General features: G+C 45.5%; 1 protein-coding gene across 5 annotated transcripts; it reads left to right on the top strand.

Annotated features, from left to right (window-relative positions):
• The first annotated feature begins 725 nt into the window (after positions 1-725).
• dicer1 (dicer 1, ribonuclease type III) lies at positions 726-24,508 on the top strand. 5 transcript variants are annotated; one of them, XM_053632232.1, is made up of 30 exons: positions 732-808; positions 1,300-1,423; positions 4,608-4,659; positions 5,326-5,428; positions 5,605-5,775; positions 5,939-6,092; positions 6,283-6,407; positions 6,863-6,997; positions 7,257-7,417; positions 7,567-7,735; positions 8,034-8,506; positions 8,622-8,754; positions 8,861-9,103; positions 9,185-9,345; positions 9,468-9,600; positions 9,689-9,764; positions 9,851-9,990; positions 10,186-10,365; positions 10,600-10,813; positions 10,914-11,067; positions 11,477-11,659; positions 11,774-11,879; positions 12,006-12,181; positions 12,445-13,213; positions 13,784-13,960; positions 15,089-15,908; positions 16,115-16,383; positions 17,505-17,667; positions 17,831-17,906; positions 19,272-24,508. In XM_053632232.1, the coding sequence occupies exons 5-30, from the start codon at positions 5,662-5,664 to the stop codon at positions 19,435-19,437; spliced, it is 5,670 nt and encodes a 1,889-aa protein (XP_053488207.1). In that variant the 5' UTR covers positions 732-808; positions 1,300-1,423; positions 4,608-4,659; positions 5,326-5,428; positions 5,605-5,661; the 3' UTR covers positions 19,438-24,508. The 5 variants fall into 5 exon arrangements, with proteins under 5 accessions (XP_053488209.1, XP_053488204.1, XP_053488205.1 ...); XM_053632233.1 differs by having other exon boundaries at positions 4,608-4,664; XM_053632234.1 differs by lacking the exon at positions 1,300-1,423 and having other exon boundaries at positions 726-808; positions 13,784-13,936.
• The last annotated feature ends 968 nt before the right edge of the window (positions 24,509-25,476 follow it).

Here is a 25,476-nt window from a genome sequence, read left to right as displayed (position 1 = left end):
CTCTCTCTCTCTCTCTCTCTCTCTCTCTCTCTCTCTCTCTGAGTCTCTGTCTCTTTTCTATGGTTCTGTTTGACCCTGTCTGAGTTGTGTTTCTCTCTGTCTTTCTGAGTGTGTCTCTCTCTCTTCTCTCACATAGGGTGTGTTTGTGTCTCTCACTATCTGTCTGTCTGTCTGTCTCTCAATTTTCAAACTGAAATTGAAAATAGAGACACACAAGGTGTGTGTCTCTCTCTATTTCGGAGTCTCTCTCTCTCTCTCTCTCTGTGTATCTGTCTGTCTGAATATTTCTCTGTCTATCTCCAAGTGTGTCTGTGTGTGTGTGTGTGTGTGTCTGTCTGAATATGTCTCTCTCTGTGTCTGTCTGTCTGAATATGTCTCTCTCTCTCTCTCTGTCTATCTCCAAGTGTGTGTGTGTGTGTGTGTGTGTGTGTGTCTGAGTGTCTCTCTCTGATCACATTTGCCATGTACAGAACTGACTATTCAACTATTACAGTGTAAGTAAGAAAATAAATAATATATGTGGTATCGAGGTCCTTCTCTTCATTTATAACTTTATGCTCGAGTTTATATTAGGATCGGGTAAGGATCCCCCTCCCCCCAATATGAGTGAGTAAAAGGTGGTTTATGTGTAAATAAAGAGTCCGCAGCTTCGTAGGTTTCCTGTTTGCTTTGCGTGCGCGCTCTTGCGGCGTGCGCGTGTATGTGCGCGTGCATGTAACTGTGTTAGCAGTGAGAGGAGGGAATGGAGTGAGAACAGGAGTAACTCGCTTTACTCCACAGCACTAAAGCTACCGAACACACATCATAGGTGAGATTCTCTACTCATACCGAGCACTGTAAACATCTCATTTCATGCACTGGGGATATAAATAAAAAGAAATGTAGAAATTATAACGGTACCCAGCTAGCTGAACAGGCCAGCGCTGTGACATTTCAGCAAGCTAGCTTAGCGTAGCTTAGCATAGCCACCATCCGCTGTTCAACTAACCGTCGTTTTAATAAGAGAATAATAATAATAATAGTGCGCATAAATAAAGTGTTTAAGACGCAAATTTAGCTTCTTTGCCATCTTCAACATGAATGACAGGTGTTCGCGAGTATAATGATAACATTTTGATAACGTTTCCGTTTTTTTTTTTAGTTAGCCTCTTAGCCCACTACGCTAATTATATACATAATACATACTTGTATAATAAATACTAAATGTATAATAAATCTGGGATTGTTTTGAATTCTTTTATTCCTTTTTAGTGGTTAATAATTTTTAGAATAACGCGTTTCACGTTTCTGTTCCCTCAGCATGCTTAATTTCTTCCTCACGCGCACTATCGGCGGCTAAGCCCAAATAGTGCTCGGCTCCCTGTATTAGTGCCCTCTGTAGGGGTTAACGCTGCGACGTGTCGTGCCCTACCTAGCACACTAGGTGAGTAATTCAGCGCTATTTGGAATTCAGCCCGAGCCGAGGTCGAATTGAGGCCTAAACTTGAAGCAATTCAGTTGCAACTTTTTGTTGTTTTTCTTTTGATTTGATTTGATTGACGGTTTGTTATGAAGTTCGTGTTGATTTTCTCTTTCATCATCAGTTTCATTCAGGCTTTGAGTTGGCAGATATGTGGTGTTAAAAAACTGGAAGAAGTTGTACGGGTGTAACGGTCAGGTGTCCACAAACTTTTGACCGTATAACGCATATAAAATTGCTCATAAGGTCACTTGAGGCTCATAAAAGTAAATAAAAGCACAGGTTGTTTTCAGGAAACTCGCGGTGCTGAAGTCTCTTACACAGCACTGACACTGGAGACTCCTTACATGAATGATAAATAAATGCCTCCTCACACGTTCTTACAGAGTTACACACGTCCACCGTGCCACAAGTCACCGTGTAGGTCGTTACTATAGAAACGATAACGGGATAACGGTAGAACACCGGACAGGTATAAACTCCTGTTCTACAGCTTTCTTTTATTGTGACGTAAAATAATGTAGAAATGATTTTCTCGTCCTCCATCGCTCCCCCCGCTCTCTCTCTCTTTTTGTCTCTCTCTCTCTCTCCCCCTCTGTTCGTCACTCCCCCCCCCCTCTTTCTGTCACCCCTCTCTGTTTCTGTCCCCCCCCCACTCTCTCTGTTTCTGTCCCCCCCCCACTCTCTCTGTTTCTGTCGCCCCTCTCTCTTTCTGTCTCTCCATCTCTCTTTTTATCTTTGTCTCGCTCTCCTCCACTCTTTCCCTCTCCCCCACTCTCTCTCTTTCTCTCTGTCTCTGTTTTTCTCTGTCTCTCACTTTCTCTCTCCCCCACTCTCTCTTTCTCTGTCTCTCTCTTTCTCTTTTGCTCTCTCCCCCACTCTTTCTCTCTCTCTTTCTGTCTCTCTCTCTCAATCTCTCACTCACTCCCCCACTCTCTCTGTCTCTCCGTCTCTTTTTCTCTCTCTGTCTCTCCGTCTCTTTTTCTCTCTCTCTCTCTCTCTCTCAATCTCTCTCTCTTGCTCTCTCCCCCCACTCTCTCTCTCTCCATCTCTTTCTCTCTCTCTCGCTCTCTCCACTCTCTCTCCACCTCTCTCATTTTCTCTCTCTATGTCTGTCTCTCTCTCTCTCTCCCCCTGTCTGAAAGTTCCAGTAAAACTGATCCCCCCCTCCCGCGTGCGCGCGCGCGCGTGTGTGTGTGTGTGTGTGTGTGTGTGTGTGTGTGTGTGTGTGTGTGTGCGCTTATATAAAGAGTGATCAGTGCCGTGACCTGCTGTTGTATATTCTACACAAAACCCAACCTAATAACCGAAACTCCCCCAGAGCATGTGGAGAGGTGGAGAGGTGACGATTTGGGCGACGAGCTCCGTCACGTGTAAACGTCTAATCATCCATGCTTCTCCTTCCTCCAGTCCAGATGAAAGCAGCGTATTATGGCGGCCCGCGCCTGTGCACCACATGTGCTCGACAAATGTTATTTCTTCCAAAATGGATGTGTCGCTGCCTTCAAATGAAGGCGACAGTAATGTAAGCAGGAATGAATTATTGATGAAGGCGTGTGACACGTGTGTTCTGCCTTCGCTTCCTGAATGAGAGAGTGCCTTCGGGGATTTTATTTTTCTTTTCTTTTTCCAAGTGGCAAGTAAATTCTTGGCCTGGATTTTCGGCGTCGAAGCGTGGTGCCTGTGATTGCAGGGTGTCTGAACCGTACACAGCCGTTAGCACTCGCCCACCAGAACGTGGACAGAACCATCACGACCTTTAGAAGCTGGGCGTGTTGTTTTAAACCCCACTAAAGCCACCGGTCTTTATTTCTCCAATAATCTGTCAACGTCTCTGGTCTGGTGTGTTTGAGGCGAGGAAACCGAATATATATTTAAAGTGCTTTCCTCAGGCACTGCTGGTGGACCCTGGGTCTGATCTGAAACGGGTCTGGATCCTGGGTCTGATCTGAAACGGGTCTGGGTTTGTTTTTTTAAAAACCCATAAAAGAAATGATTCATAAATGGTGGTGAGATTGTGTGTGATATAATAAGGTGAAACCACTTTTATCACACAGATTGTGTCTCTGCATCTCTCTCACTCTCTCTCCCTCACTGGGCCTGTCTTTTTTTTTCTCTGTCGCTCTCCGTGCATCTCACTCACTCACTCACTCACTCACTCACTAGGTCTGTCCTTTTTTCTCTGTCGCTCTCCGTGCATCTCTCTCTCTCTCTCTCTCTCACTCACCCACTCACTCAGTAGGTCTGTCTTTTTTTTTTTCTCTATTTCTCTCCGTGCATCTCTCTCTCTCTCACTCTCACTGGGCCTGTCTTTTTGTCTCTGTCTCTCCGTGCATCTCTCTCTCTCTCTCTCTCGATGTCTGTATATTTGTTTGTGTCTCTCTGTATCTCTTCCTCCATCTCTGTCTACCTCTCTCCCTGTGTCTCTGTCTCCCTGTCTTTCTCTCACCCCATCTCTCTCTATGTGCCTCTCTCTCGATCTCTCCCCCACTCTCTGTGTCTCTCTATCTCTTTCTCTCTCCATCACTTCTCTCTCTCTTTTTCTCTCTCCATCTTTCTGTCTGTCTCAACCCATCTCCCTCCCTTTCTGCCTCTCTCTCTCTTTCTCTCTCTCTCTCTCTCTCTCTCTCTCTCTCTGTCTCTCTCTCTCTGTGTGTCTAAGTCCCCCCCCCCCCCCCCCCGTGTACAGTGTTGTATCCCCGGTTCTGAGTTTGTCTCGTTTATGAAATCCTCAGCTTTAACTCTATCAACATCAGCACTGTTTCCCTGTACGCTTCACTTCACCTGGATCAACATGAAGCACTAACAGGACTACATGTTTATTGTTTTGTATCTTATCTTATTTTATTTATTTGTTTTTACACGGATATTACGAACAGCCCGTGTCGTGTCCTCACCCGGAAAATATGCGAGTTCACGGCAGCCCGACTCGCAGGGCAGAGCGCAGGATTTAACCAGGAGCGAATGCGCCGTGAGCCGAGTCGAAGGCCCGCGGCGTGAGCCGTGATGTTTTACAGCTGTGTTCAGGGAACGCCGCTTACTTGCTTGTTGACAGGCCAGATCCAGATTCCCTGCTTTCCCTGCCATGGATGTATTCATAATAATATTCTGTTTGATTTTTATTGTGTGTTTTCTCCTTTTTTTTCAGAACATTGGGAAAATCTCATCTGGAGCTGTGACCATCTGCGAGCTGCGTGAGGGTAATGTGCGTCTCTGTGGTTTCGTAAAGCTCTGCCTAAAAATACTTACTATCGGATTTAAACGACCGTGAAATTGGAAACATCCCGATCAGTGCCGTGATAGGAAAATAATCAGCGGCAGCGCGGCGTGATGAAGCCGAGTTACTCCTACCACCCTGAAGTGGATTCTCTTCCTTTATTAACAGCACGACCCAAACGTGTTTTTATTTTTATTTTACATTCTCTTCATACCGCATAATTCGTAATTCATAATTATGTATTTCATCCGTTAAAGAATACGTTATACTTTAAAAAAAAAAAAAAAAATTATTCATTTAAAATGGTGGAAACGTCTACAGACCGAGCGATGCTGTCAATCATGAAACCTTAAAACCAAAGACTGAAGTCTTTCCCCGTGGCACTGTTACAAAGCGCTGCAACTGGAGACTCCTTCCATAAATGATAAACATCTCATAGAGAATTTCACCATATTAGCAACTGCGCACATTTAAATAAATAAATAAACAGCCCTGTTTATATGACTCGTTCGAGCTGTGCCGTTTTAAAAATGTTATCAACACTATCTAACCAATCAGATTTGAGAATTCAGCACCATTGCGGTATAAAATGTATTTATTTTTTGTTCTGTTATGTCATATGACGCGCGTCGTGTGTTTTGCACTGTAGATTTGGCGTGTGTTCCCGAGACGAGTGAAGAGCGCCGATGGTGATGATGAAGCCCAGAATAAGTGCTGCCGGGATTCACAGCGCCGTGCCAAACACACACCCTGTAAGTCCGTTCAAAGCACGCTTCCATTGCCCGGTGGGTTAGTGTTTATACGTAAATACATTTCTGAGATATACACCTCTCGAACCAAAAGAAAGAAACAAACAAACTAAAGTGAACCTTTTTATTAATTAAGAGAACGTAAACGAGTCAGTCTGCGCTGTTTTGTGCTTGTGCAGTGAGCTTTGGAAGAGCAGGACGAAATGAGATAAACACTGGATGATCGGAGTCTCAGCATGGCAGGACTGCAGCTGGTGACCCCTGCCTCCTCGCCCATGGGGCCTTTCTTCGGCCTGCCGTGGCAGCAGGAAGCTATCCACGACAACATATACACACCAAGAAAATATCAGGCAAGTCGCGTATTTTTAAGACGTTAATTAATTTCCTCTCCATCTTTATACGTGTGCATGTCGACAACGTGAAAACGGAGGGATTTTAGTATGTACTGTACGATCTATATTCTCATACGTCTGCGTTTCGTGTGCTTTGTTTGTTTTTCTCCTCCTCCTTCAGGTTGAACTTCTCGAAGCAGCTCTTGAACACAACACTATAGTCTGCTTAAATACCGGCTCAGGGAAGACATTTATCGCAGTGCTTCTTATTAAAGAGCTCTCCCACCAAATCCGCCAGGAGGATGGGAGGAGGACCGTTTTCCTGGTCAATACATGTACGAATATCACGTGATCTGTTTCTTACATATATATATATATATATATATATGTGTGTGTGTGTGTGTGTGTGTATATGTATATGTATGTATATGTTCATACACGGTGTACCTATAGAGTCAAGACTCATGCTGACTCTACCCGCTTTGTTTTTTAGCTAATTCATTAACGGGTTTTCTTTGGTCGTAGCGTCATCTGTGGTTCAGCAGGCCTCCACCGTGAGAACCCATTCGGATCTTCGGGTCGGGGAATACATAGAGAGCTCGAAGTCATGGACAGAGGACACTTGGAATGAAGAGATAAAGGAAAATCAGGTGGGATTTGAATAAATAAATTGATATTTCTATACACAGTGTAATGTAGGACTGGGCGATTTCATAAAAGAAATCCTATAGGTAACACACGTCACGACAAATTTTGATGTGGGCTTGAGAAAGGAAGTCTGTTAGGGGGTTGCTCGGCGGTTGCTAGGGTGTTCTGGGTGGTTGCTAGGCTATAAGCTTATAAAGCAAAACAGTTACTTTTTACTAAATTACTGTGTTAACGATCCAACTGATAACGTGTGATATGTTAATCACTCCGAGCGCTAGGTCTGTGTAACGAGGTTAGCGGTCCAGCGAATAGTTCGGCTCGCTTCAGAGAAAAGTTTTTCGGCCGCTTTAAAACACTGACGAGTTTCTCAGTGTCGTAAGCAGACCCGATCTTACCACCACCACCACCACCACCCTGTCACGTTGTAATCATTTTTTATCTCCTCGTTCTCTGGCAGGTGCTCGTTATGACGTGCAACATCTTCCTGCACATGCTGAGGTTCGGGGTCTTGCCACTATCCCAGATCAACCTGGTCATTTTCGACGAGTGCCACCTCGCAATCACGGACCATCCGTATCGGGACATAATGAAGGTAAAATGACAGAGTGTTCGTTTCGAGAATCTCGTCCCCGCCTTCACGAACAAAGAAACGAATAATATAGGCATCATCTTGTACTGGAGAGATGTCCGGTTTAATAAGAATGCAAATGTGTATGAATATTAAACCTGATATTGAGTTGATGTATTGTCATATGATAATGTTTTCACTTGGGTGCAATAGTAATATCTACCCCATTGCCCCCCCGCCCCCTCCCGCGCTGATTTTAAAGCATTTCTTTATACACTTTTAGAAATGTGAGGAGAGTACAGGCTCCCCACGTATCCTAGGTCTGACCGCTTCCATTCTGAATGGCAAATGTGACCCATCTGACCTGGAGGAGAAGATCCAGAACCTGGAGAAGATCCTCAAGAGCAACGCCGAAACCGCCACCGATCTCGTCGTACTGGACAGGTGCCGCTTATTCACACGATCGGCCAATTTCTGCTGAAGTTTGATAAACCCGGAGGCTATGCTCCCTTCACTCACTGAGACGCACACTCTCGATAAACGTTGCGTTATTATTGCACTTTTTTTCCCCCCCCTGATCACGTATGACACAGGTACGCGACCCAGCCTCGAGAGGTGGTGCTGGACTGCGGCCCTTACCAGGATAACAGCGGCCTGTCCGAGAGGCTTCGAAACGAGCTGGACGACGCTCTTCGTTTCCTCAACGATTACAACTTCTCTGCACACCGGGAGGACCGAGACCCCACTTACATCCCCAAACAGGTTCCATTTCTCATTTTTAAACACCTGTGCCAGGAATCAAGAACAGGGAAATGTGGGTGGAGACAGAAATAGTGCAGGCCATTGATTGGTTAAAAGAAATCATCTAAGATGATATATCTACCTAGAAAGACTTTTTTTTTTTTTTTAAACTGGGCACAAACCACAACAATTGTCAGTAGTACTCGGTTTTTATCTTTCCAAATCTTTAAAAAAAATTCCATTTCTTTAGGCGTAAATGGAATGGCCTTGTAATGAATCTTCATCCCTGGGACTCGTTTTTTTCCCTCTGCGTCCATAGGTTCTGAGCGACTGCAGAGCGGTTCTGACCGTGCTCGGCCCCTGGTGCGCGGATAAAGCCGCCGGCATCATGGTGCGTGAGCTGCAGAAGTACATCAAGCACGAGCAGGCAGAGCCAAACCGCAAGTTCCTGCTGTTCGCCGACACTGTCCTGAGGAAACTGCACGCCCTCTGCGAGGAGCGCTTCTCGCCGGCGTCGCTCGACCTCAAGTTCGTCACTCCCAAAGTGATCAAGCTGCTGGAGATCCTGCACGAGTACAAACCCTATGAGAGGCAGCAGTTCGAGAGCGTCGAATGGTACAACAACCGCAACCAAGACAACTACGTTTCGTGGAGCGACTCCGAGGATGAAGACGACGACGAGGAGGTCGAGGCGAAGGAAAAGGCGGAGGCCAACTTCCCCTCGCCCTTCACCAACATTCTCTGCGGTATCGTCTTTGTGGAAAGGCGTTACACGGCGGTCGTTTTAAACAGGTTTGTGCCGCACGGTTATAACATCAGGTGTCTAGAATACGAGTGCGCTTTTAATTTAATTGTCGGTGCAAATACTATTAAAATTCTATCTAACGTTTCTATCTTTTTTCTTCAGGCTTATAAAGGAGGCAGGGAAGCAGGATCCAGAGCTGGCCTACATTAGTAGCAACTTCATCACTGGCCACAGCATCGGCAAGAACCAGCCACGGAACAAGCAGATGGAGGTGGAGTTCAGAAAACAAGAGGAAGTGAGTAAACGTTAACCCTTTTTGTATTGCTTTCCTCTTGGTCATCCAAGCTCAAACACCTCCTCCTCCTCGTCTTCCTCGTCCTCCTCCTCCTGCTTTCCTTTAGGTACTGAGGAAATTCCGGGCGCACGAAACCAACCTGCTGATCGCCACCAGCATCGTCGAGGAAGGCGTGGACATCCCAAAGTGCAACTTGGTGGTGCGGTTCGACTTGCCCACAGAGTATCGGTCCTACGTGCAATCCAAAGGCCGGGCGCGTGCTCCCGTCTCCAATTACATCATGCTGGCCGACAGCGAACGCACAAAAGCATTCGAGGAGGACCTCAAGACTTACAAGGCCATCGAGAAGGTCAGCGGTTTAGACTTTAGGCAAGGTTTTTAAAAAAATATATTTTTAAAGGCTTTCAGTTAACGCCGGGTTTTTCGTTAGATTCTCAGGAACAAGTGCTCCAAGTCAGCGGAGCGTAACGAGTGCGAGGCGGAGTCCGTACTGGACGACGATGACGACGATGTCCTCCCTCCGTACTCCTTACGGTCTGACGACGGAGGCCCGAGAGTCACCGTCAACACGGCTATCGGCCACGTTAACCGGTCAGTATTATGGCCGAACGTTCGCACCGGCGATCACGCGTCGATAGAGCACACTCGGGTAAACGGTAATAATGCGGAATTTTTTTTTTTTTTTTTTTTTTTTTTTTTTTTTAATCATGCAGATATTGCGCAAGACTTCCTAGCGACCCTTTCACGCACTTGGCGCCCAAGTGTAAGACGGCAGAGCTGAAAACGGGCGTGTACCAATCCACACTCTTTCTGCCAATCAACTCACCCCTCAGAGAGCCCATTACTGTAAGTAGCATTTAGTTATTTAGCACCTTTTATTTTATGTAATGGTTTAACGAAAAGCTTCGTGCTCATGATTTACGTGGCGTTGCAGGGACCCCCGATGCCCTGCGCGAGGCTTGCTGAGAAAGCTGTCGCACTTATGTGTTGTGAGAAACTTCACAAAATAGGTACGCGCATTTTTTTTTTCCCCCCACTGTCTTCCTGGAGCAGGTGAGCGAGAACCTTTGCTTGCTAATCCTCTGTCTGTCTTCAGGTGAGCTGGACGATCACTTAATGCCGGTGGGAAAAGAGACTGTGAAATATGAAGAGGAGCTGGACTTGCATGACGAAGAGGAAACCAACGTTCCAGGCAGGCCAGGCTCCACGAAGAGGAGACAGTGCTACCCCAAAGCCGTGAGCGCACCAAAAAAACGTATCAGTAAATCAGTGTAAAAGTAAATCAGAATCAGCCCTCCAGGACGAGAGCAGTTTGAGTTAGGGCTACTCTGGAACGAAAAACTTAGCCTCGGAAACATGTTTAAAAAAAAAAAAATTATATTTATTATATCTGAATATTTACATTTGCGTGTGTGTCTTTTGTGCACTCAGATCCCAGAATGCCTGCGAGGCAGTTACCCCGTACCGGAGCAGTCTTACTATCTCTACGTGATCGGGATGGTTCTGACCACACCCCTTCCAGACGAACTCAATTTCCGCCGGAGAAAGCTGTACCCTCCCGAGGACACCGCCAGATGCTTTGGCATTCTCACGGCTAAACCCATTCCTCATGTACGTGCACTTCTCCTTTTATTATCATTATTATTTTATTTTAAAAAAGTAAGATCCGCCTTCATTGGAGTTTTGGGGATTTAAACGAGAATAAAATGTCTTAAGAAAACGACAGCGATACACTGATGCAGATGTTGAACCTAAGTGAACTTAGTAAAATGGTTCTCTAGCTAGGACCTTTTCTGTATTTTAACACTTCAAAAAATCTATCTATTTATTTATGGTGCATTCCAGATTCCTCATTTCCCCGTGTATACCCGCTCCGGTGAAGTGACCATCTCCATAGAGCTGCTGAAGTCGGGCTTCACTCTGAGCTCGTCCCAGCTGGAGCTCATCACTCGCCTGCACCAGTACATCTTCTCTCACATCCTCCGCCTGGAGAAACCCGCGCTGGAGTTCAGGCCCACCGAGGCCGACTCGGCCTACTGCGTCCTACCTCTCGACGTGGGTGAGTGCGCTTCCTGTCCACACCATTCCATAAGACAGTGGTTATGAATCATGGATTTATTGATTTATTTTGGTCTGAATCTAAACCTTTTGTTTTCCAGTCGGGGATTCCAGTACTTTGGATATGGACTTCAAGTTCATGGAGGATATTGAGAAATCCGAAGCGCGGATCGGCATTCCGAATACTCAGTACACGAAGCAGAACCCGTTTACTTTCCGACTGGAGGACTACCAGGACGCTGTCATCATTCCAAGGTGGGATGGAAAAAGTTAATCCTTTGTGACGAAGCCTTTCGATATGTAATCAGTGATTTGACGTATGAAAGATACCTTTAATGCATCTAGCAATTTATTATGGCAGTAAAAATGTAAGACAGTATTGTGAAGGGGGGAAAAAAACTCACTCTAAATACTCCCGATATTAGTGCTGAGAAGTGCGGGGGCACACGTCTTTGTCTGAGACTAGCAGACACACAGGCCACACCCACTCCACTGAAACCTATATGCATGGAGGACAAGTCACGCCTCCTTCACTGAGACTGACAGGCACAAAGGCCACACCTACTTCACTTAAAAATGTTCATACTGTTCACCTTAAACTGCTGTTTTAAAATGTTTTCTATAGAATTATTTTTTTTTTATTATTATTATTATTCTCTCTCAGGTATCGTAATTTCGACCAGCCGCATCGCTTCTACGTCGCCGACGTCTACACCGACCTCACGCCTCTCAGTAAATTCCCCTCGCCGGAGTACGAGACATTCGCCGAGTACTACAAAACCAAGTACAACCTGGACCTGTCCAACGTCAACCAGCCCCTTTTAGATGTGGACCACACATCCTCCAGGTGGGACTTCGAACCCAGGGGTGGGGGGAAACCTCCGGAATTCCTCTCTTTGCATTAGGGAACTCCCATTTAAAGAAGTGCACACTTTTTTTTGTTTGTTTGTTTGTTTCTCAGACTGAACCTTTTAACCCCTCGGCACCTGAATCAAAAAGGCAAAGCGCTCCCTCTCAGCAGCGCAGAGAAGAGGAAGGCCAAGTGGGAGAGCCTGCAAAACAAACAGGTATTCATTCCGAACAGGTTTTCAGTCTTATCGAGCTGGCGCTGATGGTTTCCTGCTTAATTTATATACACCCTGGTGTTCTGTTCATAAAGAATATAGAAAGACTTTGACCCGTCATCTTTTCAGATTTTAGTTCCCGAACTGTGCGCCATTCACCCCATCCCTGCTTCTCTGTGGAGAAAAGCCGTGTGCCTTCCCAGCATCCTCTACAGGCTGCACTGCCTCCTGACAGCCGAGGAACTTCGGGCTCAGACGGCCGTCGACGCCGGAGTAGGGGCTCGGAGCCTGCCGCCCGGCTTCAGGTCAGTCCGTCGCCTGTAGAGCTCAGAGATAACGATGATCCACAGTGTCGTGGTCTCTGATACACCGTATTTGTGTAGGGAAACTGAGCCGATGTGGTACGTAAACATTACAGGAAGTAATCCAGTCAGTTCGACTTCCTTTGTGTCGGAGATTTGATCGTGTGTAAACGTTTTCAGGGCTAAAAATGTACATTTACAAAACCTTTTAGCGATTTCGCTCATGCTGTTATTCACGTTTAAGTAAATCTCATGGATTTCCGCAGGTATTCCAATCTAGACTTTGGATGGAAGAAATCCATCGACAGCAAGTCATTTATTTCCTGTCCCAGCACCTGCACAGAGGACGACGACGATGATGATGATGTAGACGACGACGATCACTGTAAGCACGCTGCTAGCTCAGCAGCCCCAGATCGCACTGCCCAGGAGGACCTCAGCATCGGCTCGTCGGAGCCCAGAGAGGAGGGCTCTGTCTCGCAGGAGAACTGCGACACGCCAGATGTAAAGCTAGAGATGTGTGCACACAGAGTCCAGCTAACAGAAGAACACAGGAGCGTGTGCGAACGCTCCATGAACCTCAGCGACGGCCATGATGTTTTTCTAAACTGCCAGCTAGCAAGCGACGTATCGACACAAACCACTACCTCAGTTCCGAGTGGCGAGCGCCAGGACGGCCATGAATGTAACCCGGACGAGAAATCCGATTTCCACGACGGACGTGTGAAGAAACCTACCTCAGAGCGTCGGCTCGCTTGTGGAACGCCAACCAGCACCGAAGCACCTTCGTCAACTGCGTCGTCGACGTCAGCACTCGAGACCGTCGCGCTACCCGGGGACTGTGTAAAAGCTCTGGGCCCGAACCCGGGTCTCATCCTGCAGGCCCTGACCCTCTCGAACGCCAGCGACGGGTTTAATCTGGAGCGTTTGGAGATGCTGGGTGACTCTTTCCTCAAACACGCCATCACCACCTACCTGTTCTGCACTTATCCTGACGCCCACGAGGGACGGCTCTCCTACATGAGGAGCAAGAAGGTAAGAAGTCGCACACCGGTCATGATTAATCAAACTCGGAGGAGTTTCATCAGTTCAGCTCTCTCTCTCTCTCTCTCTCTCTCTCTCTCTCTCTCTCTCTCTCTCTTTTTCTTTCTTTCTTTTTCTTAAGTAACAGCGCGTTTTTTAATTTAATTACACGGAGTGCTAAAGTGAGTCTAAATTGCATTAGACATCTGAGCATGTATTTAGGAAACTGGAAAGTGCCGACTTATAAACACAGAATGGAAAAACAATCCAAACAATATTTCCACTGTGTCATTCTCATACATACATATATATATAATATACATGCCAAGAATACATTTCTGAAATTCTAGGCGAAAAGGGTGTCTACTTTGAAGATGCTAAAATACTCAATTATTTTGATTTATTTTGGATTTTTTTATCACGACATAATTCCAATAGTTCCATTTGTGTTATTCCAGAGTTTTGATGACTTTATTATTATTATTATTATTATTCTAAAATGTGGAGAAAAAAAAACAACTTTTGTGTATGTAAACTTTTGACTTTGTGTGTGTGTGTGTACATTGTAATTTTTTTCTCTAGGTCAGTAACTGTAACCTGTACCGCCTGGGGAAGAAGAAAGGTCTGCCCAGTCGGATGGTGGTCTCCATCTTCGATCCGCCGGTCAACTGGCTTCCCCCAGGCTACGTGGTGAACCAGGACAAGAGCACCACCGACAAGTGGGACTCGGATGAGGTCGGTCTCCCACAGCTCGCGCCGGTTTGTTTTGCTCTGCACGCTTCACTTAACTCAGTATCAACATGCATCTTCACGCACGATTACCCAGCCGCTTTGTCCGCCGCGGGCTATTAAGAACATTTAGGCCTTTATTTGGGAGCGGGACTTTCTCTGTCTGCCGCCAGGGGGCGCATTCATCCTTTCTGGCATGCTTCGAGGACAGAATTTTTTTAAAAAAATTTTTATTTCCTCCCTGTGTTGTAGATCAGGCTGACCGGAGTGAGTGAGACATTTAACACGCAGTTTAACACGTGTCTTTATTAGAGCCAGTTAAAGGTCTGCCGCATGAGCGGGTCGATAAATTTCCGCGTAAGTACTACTATAACATGGTTAGATTTATAAAAAAAAAAAAAAAGGGGAAGATTCGGAATGAAACGATTTATTGATGTTTTAGAAGAACATGATCGAATCAGTTGGTTTCAAGCACGTATTACATGTTCTAGTTGAGTTTTGTGTGTGTGAAACATGTGTTATTAATCAGAGTGCCTTCCCAAAAAAAAAAGTGAAAAGGAAGGAAAAAAAACGCATCAATCAGAAATCGGTAGGAAAACGTCAAACGTTCGCCCACGCTTTTCGAGTGGGCGTTTTGGAGCCGGCGTGTGTGTGTTGGGTCGCTCGGTGCGGTTTAGGCTGCTCGTGTGTCGGCTGAGATTACGCCGGTTTCGTCTGAAGCTGACTCATTCTCAGCGTCAGCTCTCTCCATATTATTACAATATTAGATGTCAGGGCTGTTAACGTTTTTAATGAATATTCATCAGAATCTTTCCCACATGGTCAACTTTATGGTGTACTAACGCTGTAAAGATGATATTCAGGATGCGTGTCAGCTATTGGATGGCGTTCGAGCCGATGACTCATGGCGTGGTACAGCCAGGCTCTGCCTGTACATATAAAATCCTCCTGGGTTTATTTAATACAGCGTCTTTAACCGAAACACTAACCGTAATCGTCGCAAATCCCTCTCTGCGAATGTTGTTGCTGTGAACGAGTGCCGGGTTTTTCAGAGTCGTTGGCCTGTTGAAAAGGGATATTCCACTCAACCGCTTTTCTTCCAGAAATTACTCCCTTTTTAACGCTTTGTTTGTTTTTCCACAAATCCTTCTTTTTTAGGCGAAGGAAGACCTGGCCAACGGAAAGGCCACCAAGGACGACTTTGACGAGGACGAGGACGACGCGGACTACGACGAGGACCTGATGTGGAAGGAGCCCAAGGACGAGGTGAACGTCGAGGACGACTTGGAGTACTACCACGAGCACATCAAGTTCATCGACACCATGCTGATCGGCTCCGGCGCCTTCGGGAAGAAGTTCCCCCTCGGCGACTTCCCTTTTGAGCCCAGCGGCGATTGGAAAGCGCCCAAGAAGGCGACGTGCGCGTCGGACGGCGGCCACGACGACTTCGACTACAGTTCCTGGGACGCCATGTGCTACCTGGACCCGAGCAAGGCGGCCGAAGAGGACGAGTTCGTCGTGGGTTTCTGGAACCCGGCCGAGGAGAGCTGCGGAGCTCAAACAGCCAAGCAGTGCATCTCGTACGACCTCCATACGGAGCAGTGCATCGCCGACAAGAGCATCGCCGACTGCGTGGAGGCCCTGCTCGGCTGCTACCTGACCAGCTGCGGGGAGAGAGCCGCCCAGATGTTCCTCTGCTCGCTCGGCCTCAAGGTGCTGCCCGTGAAGAAGAGGATCGAGACGAAGAATGAAGGCGGCGGCGGCGGCGGCGGCGGAGAAAGCCACTCAGAAGACGAGTACGGCTGGCTACAGATCCCAGCACGTTGCATGTTCGAGCACCCAGACGCCCAGCGCACTCTCGACCACTTGATCTCAGGTTTTGAAAACTTCGAGAAGAAAATCAACTACGTGTTCAAAAACAAGGCCTACCTCCTGCAGGCCTTCACACACGCCTCGTACCATTACAACACCATCACAGGTCGAGTGTCTGAAAAACGCAGGATAAAACACGCATAGCGTACATATTTATTTCATATTGTGATACGTCCAGGGAAATAAATAGCTCTCTATGTAAAAAATAAATAAATAAATAAATAAAAAATTGAATGTGACCTCATTCGTCAGGTCGTACGAATTCGTTGTTGCGTTGCGATTTACTCCTGTGTCTCCTCTATGCGAGTGCAGATTGTTACCAGCGGCTGGAGTTCCTGGGCGACGCGATTTTAGACTACCTCATAACGAAGCACCTTTACGAAGACCCGCGGCAGCACTCTCCCGGCGTCCTGACCGACCTGCGCTCCGCGCTCGTCAACAACACCATCTTCGCGTCGCTCGCCGTCAAATACGACTACCACAAGTACTTCAAAGCCGTCTCGCCCGAGCTGTTCCACGTCATCGACGATTTTGTGCAATTTCAGCTGGAGAAGAACGAGATGCAAGGCATGGACTCTGAGGTCAGTGGCTTCAAGAACATTCCACAAAAAATTAGGTTAATTGGCAGCAGGTCAGTAAGATGATTGGGTTTAAAGAGAGTATCTTAGAGAGGCGGAGTCTCTCAGAATTAAAGCTTGTATGGAATCTGGATGGAAGAATATGTCTTGCATATCGCGTTCTGTTTTTATTTACATCTTGCGCACAGCGTCCCAACTTTTTTGGAATTGGGGCTGTACACCGATCAGCCATAATGTTAAAACCGCTGACGGGTGACGCGAATGACATCCGATTATCTCGTTACGATGGCGCCTGTCCAGGTGCGGGGACGCGTTAGGCAGCGAGCGGACAGTCGGTTCTCGAAGTCGACGTGTTGGAAGCAGAAAAAACGAGCGCGCGTAAGGATCTGAGAGACCTTTCTGTAGTTATGTAGTACTCCAGAGTGTGTTTCCCTCGCAGCACACAGTGTGTACATTGTTTTGAGTGCAGCAGCTGTTGATAAATACGTTCCTTCGAGAGCCCTCGGAAATGTCATGCCAACATCGGCAGTGTGAATCTGTTCTCTATATTTATTTGTTTTTCTTTCATTTCTTTCACTAGGATTGGGGGGGGGTTTGGGGGGTGCACTTGGATTGAATTTCATTTTGAAATGGTTATTTTGGCCCTGACCATAACCTTGTTTTGCTGGAAGGCATTTTTATGCCTCAGGGACAACTTTGGATGCTGTATGAGGAGAAGCAAATTCATTAAACGGTTGTAACGTTACCCTTAATTACACAGCCGAGTAGCATCGTCTCCAGTAGACTCCGGAGCACGACAGACGGGGCTTTTGTTAAGTCCGACGTTAAACGTAATTGAGGACAGATCATGTTTTGGCCCGTGATGTATGACCAATTCTGAACCCGAGTGCTTATTTATTGGGTGGAAGATATGGGAAAGAACAGAAGGAAGAAAAAAAACACCGCTCCATATTCTACACTATCCGAGCTGTTTTCACTGCATATAACGTTTTCATCTATTTGCAGCATTCGGTTAATTTAAAACGAGTCTGCCGTACGGGAATGCAGTTCTGCTCCTGTGAGAAAACGCTGCCACGAAAGAGGGGAAAAAAAACCCACCCCGCAATCACTTTTCTCCCTTTCAGCTGCGTCGATCCGAAGAAGACGAAGAGAAAGAGGAGGATATTGAGGTCCCCAAAGCAATGGGGGACATCTTCGAATCACTAGCCGGGGCAATTTACATGGATAGCAAGATGTCACTCGAGACCGTTTGGCAAGTGTATTATCCAATGATGAGGCCACTGATAGGTAAGGACGAGACGCGTACAGTCGTCGAATCACGTCTGCATGTTGTATAGCTTGATTGTCCGTCAGCTCGTGTGGCGAGGGCCTTAAACATGGTTATCTTTCGAATGCACTGATTTGTACGTATGATGAGATGTCCTATTGAAAGGTCGGGTTTGTTTTGCAGAGAAATTCTCCGCCAACGTCCCTCGGTCGCCCGTGCGAGAGCTGCTGGAGATGGAACCCGAGACCGCCAAATTCAGGTGTGGCTCTTTAGTGCTCTGTACGTACGTACGCACGTCTTGGTTATGAACAAGTTCGGTTCTAAAAATCGTTGCCTACTGAAGTAATAAAAGTATTGAAATGTGTGGAATGTGTTTGTGACGGTGTGCTCGACCCTTTTGTCTTTACTTTCTGATGCTAAACGCATCAGGTGGGGACGGGGTGAGTCTGGGGTGTGAAGGTTAGAGGCTTGTGTATTGACCAGTGTTGTCTATAAGGAGTTATGAATAAGGTGTTGAGGGTCGTGGTTATGTGCAGGATGTTGAAGTTAGGTTGTAGGTTATTAAGCTTTGTGGTTTTATATAGGGTGTTTGTTTTAGTTATAGAATGAGGTTAGGTGTAGAGTGTAGGTTGTTGGGATGGGTAGGGGGTAATGTGTGTAAAGGGTGTTAAGGTTAGTGGTAGGGTGTAGGTTGTTGGATGGTTAGGGGGTAGAGTGTTGGATGGATAGGGGATAGAGTGTAGGTTGTTGAGGGGGGTAGGGTGTAGGTTGTTGGGGTGGTTGGGGGGTAGGGTGTAGGTTGTTGGATGGTTAGGGGGTAGAGTGTTGGATGGTTAGGGGGTAGAGTGTTGGATGGTTAGGGGATAGAGTGTAGGTTGTTGGATGGTTAGGGGGTAGAGTGTTGGATGGATAGGGGATAGAGTGTAGGTTGTTGTTGGGGGTAGGGTGTAGGTTGTTGGGGTGGTTAGGGGGTAGGGTGTAGGTTGTTGGATGGTTAGGGGGTAGAGTGTTGGATGGTTAGGGGGTAGAGTGTTAGGGGGGTAGGGTGTAGGTTGTTGGGGTGGTTGGGGGGTAGGGTGTAGGTTGTTGGATGGTTAGGGGGTAGAGTGTTGGATGGTTAGGGGGTAGAGTGTAGGTTGTTGGATGGTTAGGGGGTGGAGTGTAGGTTGTTGGATGGTTAGGGGGTAGAGTGTTGGATGGATAGGGGATAGAGTGTAGGTTGTTGTTGGGGGTAGGGTGTAGGTTGTTGGGGTGGTTAGGGGGTAGGGTGTAGGTTGTTGGATGGTTAGGGGGTAGAGTGTTGGATGGTTAGGGGGTAGAGTGTTGGATGGTTAGGGGGTAGAGTGTTGGATGGTTAGGGGATAGAGTGTAGGTTGTTGGATGGTTAGGGGGTGGAGTGTAGGTTGTTGGGGTGGGTAGGGGTAGGTTGTTAGGGTGGTTAGGGGGTAGAGTGTTGGATGGTTAGGGTGTAGGTTGTTGGATGGTTAGGGGGTAGGGTGTAGGTTGTTGGATGGTTAGGGGGTAGAGTGTAGGTTGTTGGGGTGGGTAGGGGGTAGGTTGTGTATAGGGTGTTAAGGCTAGAGGCAATAGTTGATTTAAGCCTGCGTGTGTGTTTCTCTGGCAGTCCGGCTGAGAGGACGTATGATGGGAAGGTTCGCGTGACTGTGGAGGTGGTGGGAAAAGGAAAGTTTAAAGGAGTTGGACGGAGCTATCGCATCGCTAAATCAGCAGCGGCACGGCGCGCCCTGCGCAGCCTCAAAGCCAATCAACCTCAGGTCCAGAACAGCTGAGCTACACACACAGACATACATACACCGGCCCTCTGCGACACTCTGAAGCCTCTTCATGGGCCGCCTTCATTCTGTGTCCTCCTCCGAGAGAAATTACCATCGACATCCTCCGAGAGAAATTACCTTCGACATCCTCCGAGGCTTCAGACTGAATTCATGGGTTCCATTGGGTTTTTTTTTGTTTGTTTCTTTGCGCAAACACAATCTTTACCTTTTTATTTCCTCCACGCTGTTTGATCACAAGACTGCTTTATTCTGTAAGTGTTACAGGTCAGGTGTCTGCTCTTTGTCCTTGTTTTTTTTTTTGTATTACTTCCTTTAAAGAAAATCTCCTGCTTTGTTGGTATTGCGTAATCAGCGTATGCTTTAGAGTAGTGTTAGACTATATATAGTTCAAACGAAAACTATACATTTAAATGAGAGGGAAAAGAAAAAATGGACAAAAACGCTAAACTCCTCACAGTCTGTGCACTAGTGCCAGTTTCTGAACCTTCTTTTTTTTTTTTTTTTAAACTGCTTCGATGAAGAGAGCACGAGAGAGAGAGAACACAGCGGGAGAGAGAAAAACGGGGGGAGAGAGAGAGAACACGGAGCGAGAGAGAGAGAGAACACTGAGCGAGAGTGGCGTTTTCCTCGGTCTTGAGACGCTGTCCTTAAACTTCATTGCACTTATTTCGTTCTGTTCCGCTCAGTCACGTACATTTCATCGGATCGGCACCAAATTCATCGAGTGTAGTGTTTTTAGATAGAAAGACCCTCCTTTAACATTCCCACTTACTGTAATTCAGCGTTTTAAAAAAAATTATTATTATTATTTTTTTTTTTTAAAGGAACGAACATGCTAATGCACAGAACAGGGAACCGCATGTGCACAGGGCTGATTGGTAGCCGTTCACTTTCCACCACTGCTAACAGCATTAGCGTGTCTGATCTTTTAATTTAGAAGCACGATGCATGTTTTTATAGCTGTGTAGACCAACTGGATGGATTCTATTAAATATGACTAAATCTTAATAGAGCTACCCATATATAAACCATTATATACAGAGGACAATATTAAGCGTTTATTACTGTGTGGGGTTTCTGGGTTTCAGGAACCTTTTTTTGATACCAGGAACGAAATTTTTTTTTTTTTTTTTTTTTTTTTTGGGGGGGTTCAGTCGGACGATCGTCGCGAGGATTAGACGTCACCGCGTCGACCGTTTTTTAGTTTTAATCTTATTACACAAAAACGACATATCGCTCGGGAAATATGCTGCAGATTTTATACAGGAAAAAAAAAAAGAATAAAAGCTCGGACGCTTCTGTAAGACACAAAGCACCTTTACGTACCGATGTTGTAATCATGTTCATTCACCTCACCAAAGTGATGCGACGCGATGCTGCGCCAGTGAACGCGTTCCTCCGTGATTTCACTCGCCTCGAGACGTGGAAACCAGCCTTTCGTTTTATGCGTGTCGTCTCACGTATTTGTCTTCATATTAATAGGCTTTTTTTTTTTTTTTTTTTCCTCAAATACCTCAGTTAATTGCATGCATGTTCTTTTTCTTTTCTTTTTTTTTTTTTTTCGGTGCTATGTTTGTTTATTATTATTATTATTATTATTATTATTATTATTATTATTAAGCTTGAATTTCTCATCTTTTTTTGCACTGTAACTATAATACCTCTTTATTTGACCTAAATCATGGGTTTGCTCATCCTGTTCTGGCAGCAGTCAAGTTGTAGAGGTCAGCTTCATCATTTCCCGTTTATTTTTTTTTTTTATTAAATGCTTGAAATTGTGGGCAGAAAAGCTGAGAGAAGTTCTCTGCACATAAATAACCTTCAGCTCTTTTTTTTTTTTTTCCTCCCGTAGTTTGACAGACAAACCGCACGTAAGCTTCGGCTCAGTGCGTCTGTGTGGAACTCCTCCTTTTTAATCAAACCAGTGGAAAGGGTTGCTTAACACTTGTGGAAATCAACAGATTGCACTCTAATCTGCTTCCTTAACACGTATACAAGCCATGTTTCCCTCCTTTCCTTTCAGTCTTTAAGTCTTACTAACATGCCACCTTTCATTTGTGCTTTTTCTTTTTTTTTTTCACTTGTTTACTTTTTGCTCAACTGTGGAGGCAAAACAAAACAAAATGCAAACCCCGTCAATCGAGCTGTCGGCTATAATTAATCATTGCAATGTTGTGTTTGTGTTTTGGTTTTTTTTTGGTTGATTTTGACATGTCACATGAACTACCTGACTCAGTGAAGAGGATGGCTGTGATTCCTGTTTGGTACCTCCCGTTCTGCGCTCTGCTGTTTTTGTTTTTGTTTTGGTTTTGGTTTTGCAGCACGGCTGGAATTATTCCTGAAGTGAAATCTCGCAGGCGACTCTACCTCACAAAACACCCTGTGTGACGAGTTTAAAACGATAGCAGTGTTGTTTGTTGATGGAGCTGTAATCTATCAGACGTAAAGAAGGTGTTTATATCTGCTCCTGTACTCTTCTGTGCACCTTAGACGGGGATGCTTGTACACACACTACAATTTGCACTAGACTCCATTCCCATTCAAATCATTTTTTTTTTTTAAATAATAGTTTTTTTCCAAATAAGATGCCCATCAATGGTGCCTTTTGTCTTTAGAGCATACCAACGTACCATCTCTACCATTATAACCATATCTTTGGCTAATTGTAGCGAGCAGGTGCCATGTATTATCAGCGTGTTGGTTGTTTGTTTGTTTGTTTGTTTTTAGTCCCAGCAGACATGCGTGTGTCACTGCCTGGCCTCACCTAACTAACGCTCCTCCGAGTGCAATCTTTTCTTTGAGCAAGAGTTGAGCGACCCTGCACGCTTTGCCTCGGTTTCATCCCCCACGTTCGATCCGAGCGGGTTTCCGCGTTGCCACACAGGATTCGAAAGGTTGGCTCGGGAGGAAGGAGGGGCTTAAAGGAATAGTTTGGTTTTAAAAAAAAAAACCCCAATGAATTTACATAGACGCAGTTTCCGCGGCGTGTGTAGTCGAGCAGCCACGGTGTTTTTCGGTGTGTTAGAAATCGAAGTGTGCGTACGGCAGCGCTGTAGACAGTCAGAAAGTGCAGCAGTTTAAATTTGTTTATCGTTAGGAAGTTATTCTGTAAGGAAACGGTAATTATATGCAACGTTTCTGGAAGGAGTCTCCGGTGTCGTTTGTGTTCCGTAATTTCGTCTCCACAGCTTCATGAAAGAGGACAAAAAGCGAGGCAGTTGAGGAACATGTTTATAGCAGCTATAACGTGAGCGATGACTGACTGGAGCGAACTTCTTTCTCAGACATTCCACGGGATGAAACTGGTTTTAAAAAAATAAAACAATAATAAAGAAATAAAATGCTTCGAGGAAACAATCGACTCGTTGGCGTCGGGACGTGTGCGTCATGCTTGGCAGGTTTGCAAAAAACATCTGCTGTGAAAACATTTCAACGTTCAGATACACAGTGACGTTTTGGTCACGTTTCCAGACGACGGAAACACATCAGCCAATCCAACGAAGTGGGCGTGGTTTGAGGCAGATGTTTGCTACGTATTAGCTACATACGTCATAGCATACACTCATAAACTCCAGCGCAAAAACATCATGCACCAAGCTGATCTTGGCTACGTGACTTATCTACGTTTGGAGTCGACAGGAAGTGATATAAAATCTTTTTTTTTTTTTTTTTTTTTTTTTTTTGCCAAACTATTCGTTTTCAGCCTTGCTATACAAGTTCGACACGCTTCTTTATTTCAATGTCAGATTTCTGTGAAGCTCTTCTGTACACAATGTGAAATGGTTCCTATGGTGCCACACCCACTTTCTCAATGACATCATCACAGCTAGCGATTGAGCACTCGAGCTAGATCTACTGCCTTTGTTTAGAGAATGATGCAAGTGTTGTGTAAAATAAACACTTTTTTTTTTCTTTTTCTTTTTTTCTCGTCGTCAGAAGGGGGGTTTCGATGTCAGGTAGTGCTCCATCGTACCGCAGACTGCGTTTCGTTTCTTTTCCCGGCTCAAAGGTTTGTTCTTTTTTGTTTTCTTTCTTTTTTTTTTTCCTTTTTTTTTTTTTGTACATGTAGCACAAATGAACATTGCACTTGGGCGCCATACTTTACCTCATGTCAGTAAGAAAAGAAAATATGTATATATGATACCATTACGTTAAAAAGAATTGTGGTTTTGGCCTTTGCTGCTGTTCCACTGCTGGTATTTTGCAATTGTAATAGTAATAATAATAATAATAATAATAAGTGATCAGAAAGATATGATGTACAGTGTGCCTGCAGGATATCATTGGAGAATTATACTGTAGACAAAAAAAAACCAAGAAGTTCATCTCTTTAATCTGGGGCTAAATGTATGTCCTGTGTACACCTTCATGTCCTGCCTTAATGTAATATCGTCAATATTCAATTGTAAATCGATCGGTTCCTCCGACAGGCATGTCTTGCATTAAGTTTCGGCCCGTCCTGTTAGTTAGGTTATATTTAACATATCGTAGCTCCAGATCAAGTAGTGCATGTCAGTAAAGAGAGCTCCCCCTTTTTTCTTTCTTTCTTTTTTTTTTTTGTTATATACCTCGTATGTAATCATTCTGCAGCCCCTAAATCCGTGAAAAAAAAGGGCTCGAACATGCAGTTGTCTACATTTCAGTATTTTAACATTTTCGCTATTTTGTCCCCCTCATATTTTTATTTTTATTTTTTATTTTTTTGACCTAATCGAAAAACAAAAACGAATAATCATATGCACTCGGATCAGCATCGAGCTGGCTGCATATTATGAGGATTGAGATGTTAAATTTATTTTGGGGGGGAGGGGTGGGTTGTGGGAACGTGGCTCTCGAACCAGCCAGCGTTTTTCGTCCAGAGACGCTCCGGGCCATCACGAGTTGCAGCGTTGAACGAATTCTTATTCATACTGTAAAAGTGCTGCAGTGGTTTACGATCTGCACCTTATGGATCACAAACACCTTTAATACTCTTTATTTTCCCTTTGTAAAAAATTTTTAAAAAAGAATAAATAAATAATTGTAGTTAAATGTATCTACAATAAAGTTATGGTATGGTCGTCCAGTTCTTGCCTCTGTGTTTCTGTTTATACGTGCTCGGTGTGAAAGGTGACGTCACTTGCGTTGAACCCTGGAGATGATCTCTTGTGCCTTTTTATTGTTTTGTGTGTCTTTAAAACAGCTCTCGAATCGAATAGAGAAAGCTAATAACCCTTCACGTTTCCGCTTCGTATCTTCTCTAACGCTCGATGAGAGCAAGGAGTCTGTGACTACTCCGGTGTCGTACCTCGTCTCTCGTGAACGTTCCTCTTCAGGTTTTCAGTCGAAAGCCGCCTTCTGGGGACGTTTAGATCCTGCTGGATGATCCGATCGTGACCGTGCTTGTAGCCTCTTGTCAGTATAATCTACTGGTAGCTCTCACTGCTCCAGGGACCCTGCTTCAAGCCTGAACGCAGGTTGCTACGTTCTCCGCATGTTTGTGTGGGTGTCCTCTGGGTTCTCTGGTTTCCTCCAACAAACATGCTGTACCTGATTGCTTCTAAGTGTGAGTGAGTGTGAATGTTTGTGCATCGTGCCCTGCGATGGACCGGCGTCCCATCCGAGGTGTATTCCTGAGATATGCGCCGGGCCCGCCGCGTCATCCCTGATCATCCTGATGACGAATGAACGAGTCGGTTATTTTCCTCGTACTTCAGGAAGTCAAGCTTCCCAGAACGTCACAGACCCTAACGGCAGGGGTTTATTTGTAACCACCCTTCATTTTCGCTCAAAGCCACCCTAAGGACTTGTTACCAAAAAGCTCATCTGATTATCGATCAGATTTCCAGTAGCATCTCGCGACCTCCGTGCACTTACGTTTGTGTTACGTTGCTTTCTTCAGACACGCCTTCTAAATAGTTTGTTGTCATGGAGAGGATGGCCCCAAAGCCTCCAGCTGTGATCCTTGGGAACTTGTTGCTTCTGTACGCCAACCTTCCTCCTCACCGTGCTTGGTGTGGTGCAGATGTGTCATCGTATTTTTCAGATTAAATC

The sequence above is a fragment of the Ictalurus furcatus genome, chromosome 9 (assembly GCF_023375685.1).
Source record: "Ictalurus furcatus strain D&B chromosome 9, Billie_1.0, whole genome shotgun sequence".
Lineage (NCBI taxonomy): Eukaryota > Metazoa > Chordata > Actinopteri > Siluriformes > Ictaluridae > Ictalurus > Ictalurus furcatus.
This window is presented reverse-complemented; position numbering and strand designations above follow the sequence as displayed.